The 21,782-nt window shown below is 29.2% G+C and overlaps 1 protein-coding gene across 1 annotated transcript in view; it reads left to right on the plus strand.

Moving 5' to 3' along the window:
• Positions 1 to 21,782, plus strand: part of LOC142326852 (G-protein coupled receptor GRL101-like) — a 289,318-nt gene that overhangs the window by 188,802 nt on the left and 78,734 nt on the right. The window contains exons 3-4 of the mRNA XM_075369587.1: positions 19,459 to 19,563; positions 20,019 to 20,135. Of these exons, the coding sequence (XP_075225702.1) occupies positions 19,459 to 19,563; positions 20,019 to 20,135 (222 nt within the window). The remainder of the gene's footprint in view (positions 1 to 19,458; positions 19,564 to 20,018; positions 20,136 to 21,782) is intronic.

The raw sequence follows: 21,782 nt of genomic DNA on the forward strand, positions 1-21,782 counted from the left end.
TATCTGTAGAGTTAAATGGGAGAGCCACCAACGTATTTTTTTTAATAAAACTGAAAGTCTTCAATGGAAAATTTTAGTTCCTTCATTTGACCAACTCGACAGATAAATTGGTCGGTCTGTATGTCAGCGAGTCACTTTTAGTGTATTGGACTGAAATAAAAATGAGATATTCACTGCGTACTAAAATTAATTTTAACATAAAACAGACACTAATTGATACATGATATTTAATTTCGTCTAATATTCGACGTCAATTTTGTTCAACATTGGTGTGTGATATGAGAAGTACGAAACATAAGGCTCATACTTCTCAGCGGTAGAGGTGCTCACGCCGTCGGCGTCGCTCACTGAGCGCGCCGTACCAGCTTTGCGGCGCTCCCGAAACGGGAGCATCGCAAAGCTGGAGCGTCGAATAAACTGTTTCAGTCTCGCTCACTCGGTACCGGGACATTGGGGTAACTGTGCTAGGCCCATAACCTCCTCTTTCCAACCATATGCGTAATTTTTATTTCCGGCTAGCTTTTACACGGGCTGAGACTGAGGCTGACATATTGAATTTTTATACTTTTTTATTTGTTTACTTTAATTTTCTACACGTGTTATTCAAAATACACTTATTATTACTTAAATCTATTTTATCTCGACAAATTCTAAACACAAAAACACGAATTACCGCGCTATCACGTCTAAGTCGTGAGTTACACTGAATGGAAATGAGCAAGAGCGCCAGTTTTGACCGATCTGTGCCGTGCCCCCTTCCCCCCAACCCGCTTATCAATGACGCAAACTCAGTCGTATCGGCGAGCTGATCATGTAAGTTATAAAATGACACCGCATTTACGTCTCTGATACTAATAGTTAGGTAGTTATTAAGGCAGAACGATGTAGACCTTTTCGTTACGCTAGAAATTTCTGTTCTGGTACCCGTTTCGGTGTGATTTTAAAGACGTTTCACGTCAAAAGATTGTAATAACGTACATTACAGCATCAGAAACTAAAAATGTTAAAAATTGGACTTAATCTGTTTTTCTCTTTAAATATATAGCTAAATTCATAAATAATTACGAGTTTTAAAGTAAAAGGTTTAATGATCCCAAACTGACGTACTTATTTTAAGATTAGCAAGTTAAATTACGTTTATTTTAGATTAACAAATTAATAAATATATGTTAAAATTATTTACACATAAAATGCAAACGCATATTTCCAAATTCATATTTAATAAAAACCCGTTTTTGTTACATCCATAACAAAAAAATTTATTCTTATATAAGTAAACATTTTGATGCGCACAAAGTTTTTAAATATTAAAATAATATATGCTTTTTTTTACTGAAGATGTATTTTAAAAGGTGAAATGCGTCTGATGCATAATAAAACAGGTAAAATTATATTTTTGTATGAATTTTAGAAGTATTTATATATTTTATTAATATTTAATGATTATTTATGTGAAACCAAAAATAAAGCTCGTCGCTGGAAAAAATACAATGTTCTTTAGAATACTCTGATGTTCGCAATTTCTTTTATTAGAATGAAAAATTAGGAAGAAGCGTTTGAGGTATTGTAATGTTTCCAGGAAAAGCGACCTGGATCCTCTTGTGTGTTTTTGCTCTTTTTTGAAAATAATTGTACTTTTCTAATATTTAATGATTTTAACACGTACATTTATACTACACATCTTTGTAATCAAATCAGAACTGATTTCTTACGTAATTTCTCTTTAAAAAATAAAATTTCTGTAGAGGAACTGAATGAAGAAAAGATTGTACTATCGGACTTCTAAGTTAGCTCTAACTTGTCTGAAATGGTGAGAATTGATTGATGTCTAAAGAAATAAATCCATACGATCTACGAAAGGTAATTAATTTTATAAGTAGAATCAGGAATCTGGCGGCAATTTGTTGCTGTTGACAAAAACAGGAATTAAAGATAATTTTTAAGAAAGTTTTCAAAAACATTACGATTTTCTAAGAAAATTCGAAGTTTTTCGATTTTGGGTAGGGAATCGATTAAAAAATATCCCAATTTGATATCTTCAACTGTTTACAAATTACATAAGGGTTTTCTGATATTTTGTAAAAAGATAAAAATTTTAGAATTTGTGGAAGAAGTATATTCAAGAAAAGGTTCGAATAACATGAAAATTGCTAAAATTAAGTTCGGTAGAGTTGTAGAAATACACATTTATTTTATACAGTGATTTATGAAGAATGTAACAAACTTTACGGGTATGTTCTACTGGTGAAAAACAAAGAAGAAAGTTCGTATAAACATAGGTTAGTTTGGAAACGCTTCCTTAGCGAGTGTCGACTATTTTCTATTTTTTTTTTTAAACTTCCTTTCCCTCAAGACTCGATCCATGACCCCGTATAACACGGCCTTGAGGGTGCCAGTTGCCTCTACTCCCCTGGGAGGCCATGCCAGACCCGGTTATGCCGTTCCTGACAGCACCCTCAGTGGCTGGGTCTCGGTCTTTTAATAAGCGCCTGCCTCTAATCCGGGACCCCCTACCGAGGCCACAGACCGGGTCTCGGTTTTCTTTTCCCCAACTAAGAACCACAGGAGTCCCCGTTCAATCATTAAAGGTGGGACGCCGGAGCATCCCACCCTTCCTGAACGGGGCTCTCCTCCCTGCCCTAACGCTGTCACCCCTCACCCATCTTCCACTTCTTGCAGGGTCTTTTTTCGGATGATGTTCCCTATTATCTTACTGATTATTGACCAATTCCGCTCACCGTGGAGCATCGGCTGGCGAAATATTTCTTCGGTAAAATTAAGCTGAATAATTCTTGGGAGCCAAATTAAAGAGTAAATTTAGTGACTTTATATGAAATCTGACCAAAAAAGATTAAAAAAAAAAACAGATCTCAAAACTCTAATAATTTTAAGAAATCTGGAGTATTACTAGTTTAATACCAATACTGGTTACTGGTGTTATGCATTTTACGTCTCATTCCAAGTCTATCCGACTTGGAAAGAGACGGTTAACATAATTTTCCCCCTTGTCTCTCCATTTTCTTTCGAAGCGACACTATGTTTTCAAACTTTACTTTTGCACGGCCTAGCATATAATATTAGACCATCTGTGTTCATAAAGTAATATTTTATTGGATTTTCTACAGTTGTATAAGAGATAATATTAAATTTTAATGAAACTTTATTAATTTTAGAAAGGCTCATATCGAAGTTTCTTTTCTATGCGAATCTATATAGAAACAGTGTAAAATTAATTTCATCTTAGCTAACAAAACTTTTTCGAATCAAAAGATTCTAACTAACTAGATTTCAGATGGAAATTAACAATTTTATATCTCAAATAATTTTTTAGAAAATTTTTAAAGTAATTAAAACTGTTTTCAAGTTTTCAGAGTTATAATGATTTTCTAAAGATCTTTTAAATGGAATATTTTAGTTTAAATTATGACTCTGTTATAATGTTGTTATCTACATACACAATTTGTAAATACAAATGTATAAACCCACAAATTGATTAATATATGATGTAACTTACATGTTGTATAAATAATATATATATATATACTTATCCATCACAGTTTATTTTTAATGGCTTAAATATTGCTTTCATAAAGAATTGCGCACTTTCGTTTGTGTATTTGCGTATATTCTGTAGTTTGTGTAATGTATATAACCTATAATATGAAAAAACCTTTACACAGAAACGTCTATTTTAAAGAACGTATAATAGAAATCATAATATTTGTTGTACCCTTATGAAGTTGACTCTAGACTCTATTTAAATGTGTATAGAGCACAACCATGTTTATTCTTTTTTATACTAGTAAAGGAAGCCAAAACTCAGACACGAAGACTTATCTCACTGTATTCACCCTTATTTTACTACAAACAACACAAAATAAATTAGTTATGCTGCTTCATGTCTATACGTACAAGAGTTAAGAGACATAAAGTTCAGATTCTCTTTTAAAACCCACTTGTAATTTTCTAACCTACTTAATGTGAGATAAAAAGGCAACTCCTCTATTAATGTTTTTTTTTCGTTCTGAAGCTAGAAGGTAACTGGGAAGACAGTGTTGACAAACCGCTGTAATAAAATTATAATTAGTTAAAAATTTCGCTTCACTATTACTACTTTTGACGAATTTTTTATTTCTATTATTCCTGACAAAGCGAAAGAAAAGCAGAAAATAAGTTTTAAATAAAAGAATTATTTCATGTAAACTTTATAGAAGTATGAAATATTTTTTAAATTCTATGTATTTAAGCAGATCTATTAGTTTAAATACATTATAAACCGGTTATTATGGGCATCAATAATCTGGAATTTAGTTCAGGACGGATCCATCGATCCTTACGGTCTTATAAAATTTCTAACGGCAATTTAGAGAATGTAACTAACGGAAATAAACCATCGTGAGAGTTAGAAATTCAATTTAATTATTAAAAATAAATGCCTAGAAATGCATTATCAGAAAAAGATAATGTATTTTCTGATATGATTAATTTACGTCTTTATCTCCCAGTAAGAAATATGGAATGTAACGTGTAAATGAGTTACAAGTATACCATATATATTTTTTTTTTTTTTAATAGTTTAGTACGGTTTGAATCCTGTAAATTTGATTAAAAATAATACACTAAATGCGGATTAATCCGGACCAAATGTGGTTTGTTCCGATTATTGGGTTTCAAATGAAATTTATATTGAATTCTAAAATCTTACTATTAGGGTGGGGCAGAAAAACAGACGATTTTTTTTTTTTTTTTTTTTTTTTTTAGTTACTGCACCCGTATAGAGTGTTTTGGGGTAGGTAGGGTAATGCGGATTCCACTTCTCACTAACTGTCATTAGTCACAATACAGCTGTAAAACACTACGCACCGTGCTTTGCTGTGGGAGCATTTTTCAAAAACAACAATTCTGTTGTGCGTACAAAGAGAAAAATCTATTAACATTTCATTGTTGGCTGCCATGATCCTGTGCCTTCTCATAACACAATCATGTTGTGGGCGGAGAATTTCGAGAAGCATAAAAAAAACCATCAGGAGATCCATAAAAACATAGGAGAAAATTAAACAGATAAGGCAGACGATTGAAGCTAGCCCTCAGTGTTGGGCTCGTCGACATTCCGTTCTTAACATTCCCAATCGAACTTCTAGAAGAATATACCATTTTGACTTGAATTTTTATCTCTAAAAATTGATCCCTTGTGATTGCGGACAACGCTGGGTTTTCGCAGAGGCGTATAGGAAATGATGACTGGAAACACAGTAATCCTTTTTGTAGAAGTCCATCTCCAACTGTCAGGCTTTGATAACGAACAGATCTGGTATTCGTTATTGGCCCGATACAATCCAAGACAGCATCATCTTTATTTTCATAAACAACGGATCACAATATGGTATGGGGGTGGCGAATTTAAAAGGTAATCGGCCCGTATTTCTTTAAAGAAGGTCGTCGAGATTGCTGCAGTGATTGTAGAACGGTAAACTTCGATGCTGCAATACCTCGTCGCTCCATAACTACATAAACCGAGAAGGCACATAAACTGAGCCGTGTTGTGGATCCAACAAGATGGGTAACTGGACACTCTTCATAATTACTGTGCTATATTATTCTATCTCGATCCTTTGATCGAGTCTCGGTTGCTGGGCGAAGTACAAAGGTGCTTCGCCTCTAACGGGAACACCCTCGGAGGGACGGCCCCGCCGTGACAGTCTTTTAGCTCAGGGGCTCGAATGTCCCCGCACTTCATCACCACCGTCCACTCGTGCAAGCACGAGCAAACGGCAGCTCCGTACGGAGCTGTCCCTCATCCCCTCGCTTCCCGATATTTCAGTTGCAGTATTCCCAACACGAACCCCGTCACAGTGTCGAAGTCCACCGAACTGCGTAAAATCGTTCCAACGATGGTCCCTACCTCGAGATGCCCGGTTACGGCAGTACAGTCGCGGCGTTCCTCGTCCCACCGCGGGCACTGAAATATCACGTGTTCCGGCGTGTCTAACTCCCGACAGTAGGGGAAGAAGGGGTCTTCAGCTCTTCTTCATCCATACAGGTATAAACGAAAGACCCCCATGGCCGGTCAGAATCCCAGTTCCCTAAACTTCCTCTCGGCCCACGGCTCAATGTGCGCGATCAAGAGATGCGTCCACCTCCCTTTCGTGGATCCATCCCACCTGGCTTGCCAATCCCTATAGATAGTTGTGTTGGCATCGTTCTTACTTACCTACTTACTAACTTTCCATATCCAAGAATAAAACCACCATCACATTCTCCACTTCCAGTACTTATCAGCTCTGATCCCCTTGTCACTTAGTACTAACAGTTCCTCGTACGTGCAAGCTTCTCGTATATTTGAGCTCATGAGCAGATATTTCATTGTCCGAGACTCCCTACAAAAACACCTATCAGACTGCACATCCTTACTTCATCATATTACTTCAACTTCTTGCCACTCTAGTACTAACTCGATTCAGCGCCCGCCAAGTATTATATAGCAGCTGATATCCTGTTGGGAACTCCTCTTTGGGTTAGAATATCTCCTCTTATAAAACTGGATAAGAGGTTTACAAAAATGTCCATTATTTTATGGCCAATAGAAATAAAATGAGACAGATTGATTTAGAATTCAAGAAAATCTTTTAAAACATATTTAGAATACTTTTTTAAACAGAGAAATTATTTTTATAATCGTCCGCCTTCAAAGCACGAAGAATTTCTGATGCTAATAAAGATTATAGAAAATATTTTTTATATAAAACAAGGGGCAGTAATTATTATTAAAATAAAAACATAATATACTGAATAAATACTCACCAGGTCAAGCGCATCAAATGAGCCCTCACCGACTTCAATCGCACAGATGATGCTGGAAGGAAGATTTATGAACCAAAGAGTAAATTATTTATTATAAATTTATTTATACTGATTCTGCGGAGCAGTACTGGTCCCCTCCTAATTATTTTAACTTCTTTCAAAAGAATTCATTATTAAATAAACTAGCTGGTTTTAATGTAAGATCTCATTTATTCGAAGCTCTTTTAACAATGAAATTCAGCAAAGTTGGGTTACGTCATTTTTTTTTAAATTAATTTTTACTTTTATCAAGTTTAAGAGGTAAAAATTAATTAAATTATAAACTTTAATAAATTAAATTATAAATTAACTAAATAATTAATTAAACTGACATCTGCTCCTGAGCTAGGAGAAACTTTCTCGTACGAGTATGAGGAACTGCTGGTACGAAATCGTATTAGAGCTGTTAGATACTGGAAGTTGAGAATATGGTGATATTTTTTATTCCCGGATACGGAAAGTAAGTAAATTAAATTTATAATATGTTGAGAAACTATGTTTATGATGTTTAATCAGGTTTTGAACCAAATACTTTCTTGTGCATTTTATGAATTCGTTGTAAAAATAAAAAGAAGAACAAAGAAAATTTATATATCTTAAATCCAATTAAAAACTTTACTTATATGCAATTTGCCATTGTCTTATAAGACCTGGTGCGTAATAAATAAAAAGTGAGAGGGTATTTATGGAAATATCACTAATTCGATAAAGTATTAATAATAATTATATTTCTAGGGGAAATTGATAAGTTATACTCTAGATCACAATTATAATTTTGTAGTGAACAAAAGAACCACAAAAAAGTAATAATTCTGAACTAAATAGATGTATGAAAGGAATGTTTTGTTTAAGAGTACTTTTTAAACTGGAAAATTATTTTGTTGTAAGAAAAAATTAAGTTTTACGATAGGTTAAGCATTTTTATTTTTATGAAATAAATGTAATAAATTTATTTATTTATAAATAAATTTTTATAAATTAATTATTTATTAATAAAATTAACTTAAATATTTTATTATCAAAATAAAAATTTATTTCTCGATATTAAAATGGGTTTATAATTTATAACTTTCTTTATAGTTCAAAAGCATTAAAAAAAAAACTGATGTAGACACTACATGACTTCCTTGCATGCCTATTAAATTACATATACACATTTCTTTTAAATGAAAAGTACATAAAATTTTATTTCATTAATAACTTCTGATATTTTTCATAATTTTTTTTTTATTATTGAATTATTATTTATTGTAAAAATCTTGTTTTTACATCGGAGGTTAATAATTATTAATAAATCAATATATTTAAATTAAAAAAAAAAAAAGTTAAAAAAATGGAGAGAAGTTTGATTCGAACCGATGTGCCTTCCCCTTATAAGATCCAAATATTTCATTAATTAAAATTTCATATTACATTAACTCTGGAACCAATGAAAATAAATTCACTTATGATATATCGTTGAAAAGCTCTCAATGAGGGCTTATTACGGAAGTTAAGAAAAAGTCCAAAATCCAGTTTTTTGGGGATTTTAGGCATTTTTGGACATTTTTGGTTCAGTCTATTGCAATCAAATGGGAGGTTCATAACTAGATGTTACAGCAGTCCAAAATTTCAGCATCCTGCGGCTAATCGTTTTTGAGTTGTGAGAAATACATACGTACGTATGTACAGGGGTCACGCCAAAACTAGTCAGAATGGATTCAGAATGATCAAAATCGATATTCCATTGAAATCTGAAAACCGAAATTTTTCAGGATTACAATACTTCCTTTACTTCGTACAAGGAAGTAAAAATATTGTAATACTTGGGCATGTAGTTAAAAAAAATAATAATATTTTAGTTAGTTGAATTAGATAATTATTAAGAAATAGTTTTACAGAAAATAAATACAATATTTTTAAAAACCAATTAATTTAATGACAAATAAAATTTCATGAAAGAATAAATTTAATTTATATTTTAAAGAAGAAGAAAAAAAAGAATAGTTAATAAAACACTGTAAATTTTAAAGTTATTTACTCTAAAAGTTGTTCTGTGAACAACATTTTGTTTCCTTTGCTTGTTTTTTTTTTTTTATTTTTAGCTCTAGAAGTTTCTTTTTTAGCTTTTAAAGAAAAGTTTAAAGGAAGTGTGATAACCTAATTTAAAACTATGATTTTAACCTCTATTAGAAAAATGTGTTGACACTATTTGTCTTACAGACTAAACTTCATCTTTAGACAAATATTATTTAGTCTGTAAGACTAAACTTAGTTTAAGGTATTTATTTTACTTTCACGGTTTATAGAAATTTTAATATTTATTTTAAAAAACTTCATTCGATGTACAATTGGTAATACTTTAATTCATTAATTTAAAATTAACATAGACCGCATTCAAACAACTAAACGATTAATGAGTTTTGTTTTCAGACCCTTACTAATACTATATCTATATTTTTGAATGCCGTTGAGGTAAGGCTTCGAGTATAAGAATTAGGTGTGTTCCCTTAAAACTACTCTCATAATTGAGTAAGCGGTAGATGGTTCATACTGATTATCTGTAATCTGATGTATTGAGTTTTATTAAGACACCAACGAAGTCTGTAAATAAATAAGTTACTGAGTAATTGCAGAAAAACTAAATTTTGTTTTTTACAACATTTTTTTAATATATAGAGTGTTTTATTTTAGATTAATTAGTTTGTGTAGTAGGGTTGAACCGGTTCAACTAGAAAGGTACAGCTAAAAATAAAATAATTATTTTCTTTTACCACTAACTGTACGTTTGGAAATTCTTGAATTAGGTGATCCCCATGCTCAGAACTATTAAGTTTAAAGAAAAGGTGTTGAATGAAAATGAAGATTAACATTTTTTCAGGAAAAAATAAAAATAATAAATTTTCTGTTTGAAAACTATTAATCCACCGGTTTAGTGATAAAATCGTCGTCCCAAATGAACAGATTAACAGCTGATTTTCAAGGCCGAAAGTTCTAAGGTTTAAATCCTAGTAAAGGTTAGTAACTTTTATGTGGATTTTAATACTAGATACGGGTGTACTTTTTGGTGATTAAGTTTCAATTAACCACAAATATCAAGAATAGTCGGCATGAGTCTGTACAAAACACCTCAATTGTATATCATTCTCATCTCATTGGACCATGGAGTGGCTTATTTCTCACATGCTGAACAGATTTCAACATATACATTAGGAGTAGAAAGAAAAATAATAAGTATTGTATTAAATTTTATTACCAAACTTATTTTAATCCAGGGTATGACCACTGTGTTTAGAGAATAGTTGAATTAAATCCGATTGGTGGCGCTGTCTTGACAGCTGGATTTATTTACATTCTAACTTTTATAAAGTGAAAGGTTAAATTTTACAAAGTTCTGTAATGTTTACTTTTTTTATGTTTTATCAAACTTTCAATAGTGTTCATTTAATCTATAGTGTTAGATATATTATATCTAATAATAGCGAAGCATTGCCGGTCTGCTAGTATTAAATAAAACTAATATTTTTCACGTAAACTAGAATGACATTTTTTTTAAATATTAAATATTTGTTCAATGTTTCTAAAATATTTCAGTGTTTTAATTTATGTAAAACTTTAATAAGCTTACAAAAAATAAAACCTCAATAAAACAATTTCAAATATCACAAAGGGTTAAATTTGCATCTTAATAGAATAATAAAAAAAATATTTATTTATATATTTAATAGAATAATGAAAATAGTTTGAATATTTGAATGACACCGTCTACGTTCGACTAAGCTATAATCATCCAACACTAGGTAATGATAAAGCAAAAAAAAAAGAAAAATATCTGCAAACCGTCTTTCCTTGATTGAATAATTTTTCATTTAAAAAAAATCATCCACTTAATTTATCTGAGAAAAGTTATAACTTCAATAAAATAAAAAAGGATTATAATTGTTTAAACCTGTTAAAAATTGACAGAAAAACGGTCATTATATTTTTAAATTTGAGCAAAATATTAAAATCTATTGCTGTATTTTTGTGAGGTACCTTAAAAAAAAATGCGTTGAATCATTGCCTAATGAATAAGGAAACTTGTAGAGGAAGTAAAATTAGTTCTATGTTATCATATAATGTGTATTATTTACACTATCTTAAAATCAAGATTTTTTTCATTCTGCTTTACTTTAAAAACAATTATATAAAATTGGGTAAAGATTGAGAAATTTTTATTAGAAACTCCAATGAAGAATAAGGAACACACTTAACCCTGTACTGCCAACTTTAATTTTCTAACACCGAATTTGTAACTCCATGTGTTTGATTGGATCACCAGACTTTAAAAATTCTTTGATTAAAAAATAAAATTCAATCTTTCACTATATTTTATCATAAAATGTGTATAAAAATTACTTATAGCTGAAAACTTTCTTCCAATGAAGTAGTTTTTATATTGGCCCAACTATTAAAGAGAATACTGGGAAAGGAACACTTTTATTAAATACGTAGATAAAAACACATACTATTTAATACTCTTTCTTATCTTCTTAGTGAAACTTTGAAAAAGATACCGATTTTTGTTATCTATTCAGTACCAATCCCTGTTAAAACAAAATTATCGAGATTTATAGTTTTTTAACAAAATAAGATTTTTATTTTTCCGGCGAATGTAGCTAGAGTAGGTATATTAAAGAGGAAAATATAGTGATCATGTCAAAAATGAGGTGTTTTTTGTAAATGTTTATGTTTTAGGGTCCAACTAGTTCATCTAAAACAAAAAATAAAACAATATGTACATATGTGTGTTGCACTACTTTTGGAATTACATGTAAGAATTTACAGATCTGATTTTCTACAAATTTAACTCAAATTTCTATATATGAGGGTATTGATCATATTATTTTTTTTTTCAAAATTTGTTAAGAGAGGATATTGCAATTTCAATTTTCTTTAGAGGCATTTTAGAGAAATTTTTATTAAAGCAAATTTTTTACCTATGACGCATTTATAAATAATCCAATGAATCTTTTTTTAAACCAACCTTCAAATATTAAAACTAAAATATACGAGTATGTTTTTTGATTGATTTTTTCTGTCTCCTTTTGGTTTTAATATATTTTTTAAATTGTTTGATATTTTATACATGATATATAGTTACTAAAAATTTTACAATTTTCAAAATTATAAATCTGGGACCTTAAATACAGAAATTTTTTTTTTAATTTCGACGTTTTATTTTAGTTTTTATTGAAGGGGGTGTTAGTTAGATATATAGAAAACTTTATCTAATTTATTACCTACTTAAGGCAATTGCTTTTATACGGATTTGAACACTAGATTGTGGATACCGGTGTTCTTTGGTGGTTGGGTTTCGATTAACCACACTTCTCAGGAATGGTTAATCTGAGATTGTAAGACTACACTTCATTTACATTCATACATATCATCTTTATTCATATTCTAAAGTAATACCTTATGGTCGTTCCTGAGACTTTCTTTCTTTTTCCTATTTAGCCTCCAATAATTAACTTTAAATAATATTTCAGGGGATGAATGAGAATATGTATGATTGTAAATGAAATGTAGTCTTGTACAGTCTCAGTTTGACCATTTCTGAGATGTGTGGTTATTTGAAACCCAACCACCAAAGAACACCAGTATCCACGATCTAGTATTCAAATCCATATAAAAATAATTGACTTTACTAGGAGTTGAACGCTGGAACTCTCGACTTCCAAATCAGCTGATTTGGGAAGAAGCATTCACCACTAGACCAACCCAGCGGGTTGGTCGTTCCAGAGACTAAACAGAAAACGAAAAGCATATTTGTTAAACCTAACTTAGGTAGAAACATTTTGTTTCTTAAAATTTATTCTCCACTCTACAAAATATAATTTTCTGTTTTGTTTTTTTTTCTGGCTTAACTCTTTTAATTTTTATTATTAAAAAATTTTAATTGTTTTTCTTTGTCTGTAAGGGCAGTTAAAATTTAAGTAGTTTTGACTCCTATAATACACCTTGGACCCAAAATAAGAAGCAATTTTTTCATTATTATCATAAAAGATGTATTTTATTTTTTTCAATATTTTTAATTCGTTTTTAAATTTATTTACTTTTTTTTGTTAAAGATCACTTCTGTATAAGAAAATCTTTACTAAATTGTCCTGTCAGTGTAAGGAAGCCCCCAAAATCAAAAGTTTTTTATATTTGAAATTTGGAAATTTTGATGCTTAAATCTTATTCTGGTAATAATAATCAATAAAAAGCGAACCCATTAAAACAAAATTTTAAAAATTCTGAAAAATTATTGGTTATTTATATTGAAACATTTATTATGAAAATGTAAATAAAATTTTAATGATTGAATTTCAAAGACCTTTTGGTGAAGACAAAAAGGTTTCGCAATGAAAAACTTGTGCAAGGTATGTCTTGACCGGCGTGGGTGGGAAAGTTATGCAATAATTTGCCAGTTTTTTCATAAATTTCTGTAAAGGGTTTTAACAGTTGAATTTACTTTATAATTTTACTGAATAAAAGATTTGCACCTTACTATGTTCTATAAGATGAATAGATTGTACGGAATAAATATAACTTGAAATAAAAACCGTGTTAGTTAAAATAGTAGTAATAAATGTCTGATTTTGCTCCCCTCTTTGAACTTCCTTCTTTTGTTAGAAAAATTATCATAAAGGATATGAAATAATTATTCATTAATGCATGTAATGATCTCTCATCACTTGTGCTAGCTGCTAACCTAGTGTATTTATACTAAATCCTCCAATTAAACTGACTGTGAAGTAAACAGTTACATTGAATATAATCCTGTTTCACACTCACGTTGTCATATCAGTTAACCATCTCTATTCCATACTTCCTTTGTTTTGAGATTTCTCCATAACAGTCTAGTGGTTAACAGATCATTTAGATAGAAAATTTATTCAATCTGAAAAATTATTTCAATATTTTAAAAATAATGATGATTTTAAAAGCAAAATTGTTAGAATTAAATAAAAATTTTGTTTGATTGGAGTTCATTGTTTAGATATCTGAGTAATAATTTGGGGAGATGCAGTACAATATTCCCAAAAAAAGTATATTTTAATACAGATCTTTAAAAAGCTAGAATTATGAATCTGTGATAAAATAATCATTCTTTTCTTGTCACTATCGTTGTAAATGAGATTCCATTACTTTTACTTACCATCTTATTTATTAAAATTTAAATATTTTCTAACATGTTAAAAATCATTAACATTCTAAATACTTCTATTTAAGTATTTAAAAGGTTAGATTCTTTTTAACTTCAATTGAAAGTTAAAAAGAATTTAATTTTAACTTAAGAAAAATACCAAATATAAAGATAATATACACACAATTCTTCTTATTTTAAAACAGAAAATGAAAATGAAATTGAAAAATGTTTATAATTTTTCACACTTTCAAAAGAATAACTTATGACTAAAAGAAACTTCCTACACTTTATAAAATTATCCTTTGATTCCTTTATCAAAGATGAAAAACGAAATATGATGATTAAAAGAGTTGATTACAGTTTTCACAGATTGCTAATATACAGTTTAAATTACAATTTATTTGAATATAAACTGAAAATTTATATTAAACTAAAAGTCATTTATAAATTCATTTAAATATTCCATTACTTTTTTTAAGCAACATTATTTTTAATATAACTTCAAGATCATCTCATTTTTCATGAAATAAATTATTTATGTTTCCAAATACCTATAAATTACTTAGCTCCTTCATCTTTTAACATTTTTTTTCTTTAATAGAGCCTTAAAACTGAAGATAAAGATTTATATATTTTTACAGAGAAAAGCTGTCAAAGTATTACATGACTTTCCCAGTTATTATTAATAAAAAGAATTAGAGCCAAACAAAAAGAAAATTATATTTCTTAGGAGGTAGGAAATAAATTTTAAAAGACATTTTTCTAAAAATATTCATATACGAGTATATAGGTTTCTTAACAAATTTGATTAACTAAAGTTTTCTCTTTATCTAACACCCCGCCCCCCTTCCGTTCAATAAATGCTAAAATAAGAAATAAGAAAAAGGAAATTTTCAAAAAATATTTCTGAATTTTAGGTCCAAGGTCTACAACTTAAAAAAAATTGTATACCTCGACCTTGAAAATTAAAGAACAAATTGTACATTTCTTAATTGAAATTTTTTGATAGCTCTATATACAAAGTATAAACTTTCAAAAAGTTTTTGAAAAATATTTAAACTGAAGGAAAATAGAACAAAAAAATTTATTTCAAGATTAAGAGTGGGGAATAATTTTTTGAAAAACATTTTTTGGATTATTATATAAGCATTTTAGGTAACAAATTTGTTTTACCAAAGTTTTCTCTAAAATTGCCTCTGAAGAAAATCGAAATTGGTTTTTTCGCGATATCCCCTCTACCCCCTAAACAAATTTTTTTTTAATTAATATGATTAATGCCCCATATATATAAAAATATTTGAGAAAAATTTGAAGAAAATCAGTTTATCCAATTCTGAATTATAAGGCCAAAAGTAGTGCAACACATACTTACATTTTTTTTTAATCTAGATCAAAAAAATTGGATTCTGAAACATTTGTAAGCACATTACATTTGCACGTAAACATTTGCAAAATACCTTTATCCAATTTTTGTCATGATCACCATAATTCCCTTTTTTATATAACTCTTCTAGCTATATTAAGTGGGGAAATAAATAAGCGAAATCAAATAATATTGCCAATCTCTTTGACAGAAGGATAGCATCTCTATCTTTCAACCACAGATTCAATTCTTGGCTTGTAATTTTTCATACAATTCCATTATTATACATTTTATTCCATCACAGAAGCCTTTCTGTGCTGAAATATGCGGAATTTTAATCATGATTAAAAAATATGTAACATATAATATGTATATTGTTAGATCAATAAAAGTTTTGTCACCTAAAAATCTTCTGGGGAAATTATAAATACATCTACTTTTATTTTATTATGTGAACACCCTCTAATCAATGAACTGATAAATGCTGTGTGTGTATTTATCATCAGTTGACAGAAAATGTTTATTTTTATTAGTTTCTTCTGAAGTTTAAACCAACAAAGTAACTTTCTAAATAGAAGTTTTGTAAAAATCATATAATTTATTTTTCTTTTCAAGATTCATACAAGAAGATATATATAGAGAAAAGTTGACTGATATTGAGAAGACAAAGAAATATTGATTTTTACATAAAGTTTATTAATAATCCTTAGGGATTGTGCCACTTCTGAAAGTCACTTCTCAAATTGATAAGTTATGAATGAATTTTTAACCAAAAAGTTTATCTATTTTACAATCTAATGTAAACATATTTACTCATAAGTTGCAGCACTAACTCCAGAACCATTGCTGGAAATTTTTACAAATAATTAATCATATTATCCATCTCAATTTTGATTTAATGACAATTAGTGTAAAGTTGAAATCTGAAGTGCTTGGTAATAGACACAATATTTTTTTTTTACTAAAGCATATTTCTATAAACCAAAAAAACAGAACTATTTAAAATTCATCAGAGTATCAATTAAAAGTGTTTGAAAAGATGATTTTTAAAAAGTTATGAACCAAATGATAGATTAGTGGTAGCTTAGTTGTTACAACCTTTTTTTTTAATCTAACCTATATCATTTAGTCAAAATAATAATGAAAATATTTTTCAAAGCATAATTAAACAGATTTGAAGGCCATTTTTAATAAAATATGAAGGAAATGTGTTACTTTACTTTGAAATTACCATTTTAAATATTTTGAGAGTGGAACTCAAAGAAAAAAATAGATATATAAAATAAAATTCAAATAAATCAATAATGATATAAAAATACTAATTTTTACAAAATTAACAATATTTTAATATATATAAATAAGAAATACTCTTTACGCTATTATGAGCGATATTGAGTACATTTTGATTTTAAGAAAACCTGAAAAAATAACAAAATACTATTTACACCACCAACATTATGTGTTGCTTATAATTCCTTATACTCATAGTTATTACCAATCTTGAGTAGCCCGCTATCAGAAATCATATTGGTTTGTTGCTTCCTTTTGTGTCATAATAAGCTGATTACCCACTGTTCCCCTGAGTATTAAATCTTATTTATTACCAAAAGTGAATCCTTTTTCAATACTCCAAAACCTTTTTTCAAATTTTATTTAGTTTAATTTTTGATTACCAAACTGTTTTATTAGAATTAAAATTTAATATGTTAACAATTTAAAAAAAATAGTTTCCCCAAAAATAATTAAGGACCCCTTTTAAAATTGATGATTCGGCTTAAATTACACATTTCAGGAATGGTTGGTCTGGGTTTGTACAAGAATTACACCTCATTTATGCGCCATACATATCATCCTTTATCTCATTGGACCAGGGGGGTTGCTTATTGTTCACTAGTTGGGTGCACCCTAATAAATATGTGATGCAATTTCTTACTGGCCATGGTTCTTTTAGGGACAGACTGCAGAAATTCGCCCTGGTAGATTCTGGGATGTGTCCTCAGTGTGGACAATTGGACAACACCTACCATGTTCTTTATGAGTGCTCGAAGTACAAGTATACGGAGATTATCTGCCTGCTTGATCTTATCGGGTCAGCATTGGATCTCCATGTAAACTGGAGGAACCGAGCCAAATGGGCAATAATGGAGAGTTTTATAATGTACTTAGCAAGGAAAAGGATTGCTTAGGGGATCTAGAGCTTTGCTTGGATTTCTCTTTTATTCTATTTTTGTTGATATTTTGTTTTATAAATTATGTTTTTGTGTTGTTCTTGTACTTTGTTTTGTTTCAATGTTACTGTGTTTTTATTGTTCTTTTTAATATTTTTATGTTTTGTATTGTTTGTTGAACTCACTTTTACCTTCTACAGGTAGCTAGTTGAATTCCTTTGTTTAGTATGTATTTTCAGTTTGCTTAAGACTCAGTGAGATGTATTTTGTTTTGAGATCATTAAATAGTAGTACACCAATGGGAATGTCACTGGTGGCACCCAGGCCAAGGCGGACTGGAATATGTCAAAATCTGAGGTTTTGAAGATGACCGACCGATAAAGCCCATAAGGGCTCAGAATCGAGGAGATGGCAAAGGGTGTCTTCCTCTACAGGGTCAGGATGTTCACTGATTGAACAAATTGCTATATAAACATTAGGAATAATAATAAAAATGTTAAATAGTATACATATAATATATATATATATATATATATATATAAAATGAACATCACAGAATATGTTTTTCTGTAGAAACAATAAAATAAACATAAATGAGATAAAGAGCCAAATTAATGTAAACGAAGTCGTTGAAATAAAAGCCCTTTTGATATTGTTTAGCAATTATAATCATAAAAAGCTTAATATTAATTATTTATCTTAATGTATATGTACAGAATATCCAAGGAGATGATGGCCAACGTAAGGGACTGATTCAGGACATCAAAATAAACAAAAAAGTTCATATAGACAATTACTTTATTTTTCTTCATTTTTCCCCTTTGCCCACCACTTTGTGTTTTTTCAATAAAAATTTATATCAAAACAAAAGAATCCATCAATTATTTAAAAGTCTATTTTTAAGAACAGATTAAAATATTTTAATGAAATTTTGTATGCATGTACCCAATAACATTTAAAAAAATAATCAAGTATTTGAAATTCAAAATGATAGTATTTAATTTTTTTTTTATTAATAGCTTCATAAATATTAGTTTTACCAAATTATGTTTTATTGTATAAAATGTTTTTATTGTGAAAATCTTTTATTGTAAAATGATATCTCATTTGTTCAAATTGGTAGATAAACAGCTGAGATAGCTAAAATTGTAAAAGTGGATTGGAAAAATTATGCGGTTAGACTTCACCCTTATTAGTAATAATAAAAAATTATCACTCATTATTTTTAATTCAATTAATAAAGAAAGAAAAACAGGCATATATGTATATATGTATTGGTAAATAGATTGTATCTAGTTCAACAGATTGCATCGTAACAACAAAATAAGCTCTGTACAAAAATTAATTGTCATGTATTTACTGCTTACTATTATTGTTCCTTTTTTTTTCTTCACAGGGCTTTTAGAGAGATATCTGCTTCTTCAGAAGATATACAATTAAATTAAAAACATATCTTGAAAAATTAAAATGTCAGTCCAGTCACTGACATAGAACGAGTTTTTCTGCTGCTATTATTACAAACTGTGATAATAGACACAGATTCACATAAGTGAACTATATGCAACTTTTTTTTTCAAAACATTCATTCTCACCAGAAATATGTTCTGGTGAATATTTATCCTGGATGAAGTAGAGACCTCTGAAAAAATAATTAAAAAAAAGAAAAGAGAATGAATAATAAATTTTAAGTAGTAATAGGTTTTTGTAATACATAGTATATTTTATAATACACATATATATTTACTTATTTGTATAGTGACAAACACCATCACTTAATAAAGAATGAGTTACGTACTTCCATCAATGTTTTTACAAGAGCTTTATTTCTCTTCACCTGATTAGTAAATGGACAACCATAAAAATATTTTCTTCCTAAAAATTTCTTCTTTATCTAAGTTTTAATGAATTTTCACTTATAAATTTTGTTACAGGGTGCCTGCCAAATGAATTCCGTTGTAGTAACAGTTGTGTTGATCTTGTTAAGAGATGTGATCGTCATAAAGACTGTGAAGGTGGAGAAGATGAACAAGAATGTAGTAAGTAATTTTAATAAAAGCATTTTTTTTGTTTTTTTATTAAGAAAGAAATTTCAATAGTTGCCATAATTAGTCTGAGAAATCATAGTGATGTTAATAAAATTAATGCATGTTAATGTGTGTGTAAATCCATAGCATTTGTATTCAGCTTTAAATTTAATATTGTACTGTAGCCGCCACGTAACGGCAAGCTTGGATGATCAGTCCGCACATCATTGCTAAACTATTGTTCTCTGAAACGTTTGGATACCATGATTCATCTTTTAGTAGCATAAACATTATGCAACTTATATTGGGTAGTAATCGTTGACACTCCAAGCTCACCATTACTTGGTGGCAACTGTAGAAGAAAATGGAAATTTCCAGAAATAGTCAACTAATTAATTAACAAAATAACTAAGTTCAACTTGAACTTAGTTTGAACTAAGTTCAAACAATAATTCTTTTTGTTTCAGATACATATTTATGTCCTGTAACACATTTCAAATGCACTAATCATTTCTGCATACCGCTAGATTCATTTTGTGATTTTAAGGATGACTGTGGAGATAATTCAGATGAGATTATGTGTGGTTAGTATATAGTTGCATATTATTATTATTACTATTTGTAGATTTAAAAATTATTAAATAAATATTATGTTAACAAAAATGCTTGCTAAGAGTTGTATATAACCAGTACCTTATGCGAAACCACATGACAAACCATTATTGAAATATACAATTAGTCTTGTATATAGATTACTTCATTTCCTTGTTTTTTGACTCGAAGACTTTATATTGGTTACATTTTTTATGCCCAGTTCACTGTGCAAAATTTCAAAATTGTATGGACAAACCATTATCCAGATGATTAACTAACCTAAGTACAGACTACCCCACCTCTTTAACTCATTAACATCAAAATAAATTTTGTTAATATGAGACATATTATAGCCAATAAATAAAGAATTTTTTATGATACCTAATAAAAGTAGTTTTTTGCCCCTAACTTTTAATTGAAGGTCCTATAGGAAATAACATGGAACAAAGGTTTTTAAGCTTCCTAAGATATTGCATCATGTAAAAAAAATTATTCTACTCTTTGAGTATTTTTGAGATATGAGACCCGGGTAGTTACTATGGGTACAGTCATACCTCCCCATCCCTTGACCAATTGTAACCAAAATTAAATGGCATCAATTGCCATCCAATTCAGAAGCCATTATACAAACTTTCTTGAAAACTGTTAATCCAGTCTGAAGATATCAAGAAAAACGATAAAAAAGCAAATCTATATCAACTAAAACACTGATGAAAAGACAAAAAAAGTGACTTACTATCCCCCCTGCTGAATGTAATCGCTCAAATACATTACAAAAATGACAACTAATATAATGGAACCATCTAATTAGTAAAAGAATGTGACTGAGTCCAGAAAGAGCCTTTTATCCTTTATGGTTATTTAAACTTATAAAGGATTTTAAACCCCCTTTATGGGTACTTGAATAAGACTAAATATCATCAGAAAGTATCTTAGCTACCTAACAGGCATTAACTTGTGTGAATAAATTTACCTACCTTTTAAATTAAATAATCCCATATCAATTGCTCCCTTGACCAATTTAACCAACATTAAATTACATCAATAATCTGAATACAGAAATCATCATGTAAAATTTTATCAGTCCATCCAATTTAGAAAAACAAGCCTAAATACATACTTGCAATTCAATACAATTCTTCCATAATTTTTCAAAGCTAAAATTGGTGTCTGTAAATGAGAAGAGAACATGAAATTTCAAGACCTAAAAAATCCAACATGTAAAATTTGACCCAATTAGCATTATTTTCCTTATATCCAGTAAATTGCTTAATACTTTTTTCCTGAAGTTAAAAAATGTTTTGTTTACAATATATAACATGCAGCAGCTGTTTAATCTGTAGCTCTATAATGCTGTAAGACTCAGTTTCAAATTAAGTCACTCTAATTTAATGTCATCATATAATTGATATGATTTTAAGTTATCATATAATTGATGTAGGTACACTTTCATCAATCAGATTAAATTAATGACATCAATTCTGGTCTGGTTAGCTTGAGTCTAGAGAATACTTGATCCAAGCAGCATTACAAAGTCCAAAATTATAAATAAAAAAGTGGTCATAGTCTACGCTAATACATAAAAAATTAATTATATTATAAAATAACCATTTAATTATGTAAAATATAACACATTA

The sequence above is a fragment of the Lycorma delicatula genome, chromosome 6, assembly GCF_047948215.1.
Source record: "Lycorma delicatula isolate Av1 chromosome 6, ASM4794821v1, whole genome shotgun sequence".
Taxonomy (NCBI): Eukaryota; Metazoa; Arthropoda; class Insecta; order Hemiptera; family Fulgoridae; genus Lycorma; species Lycorma delicatula.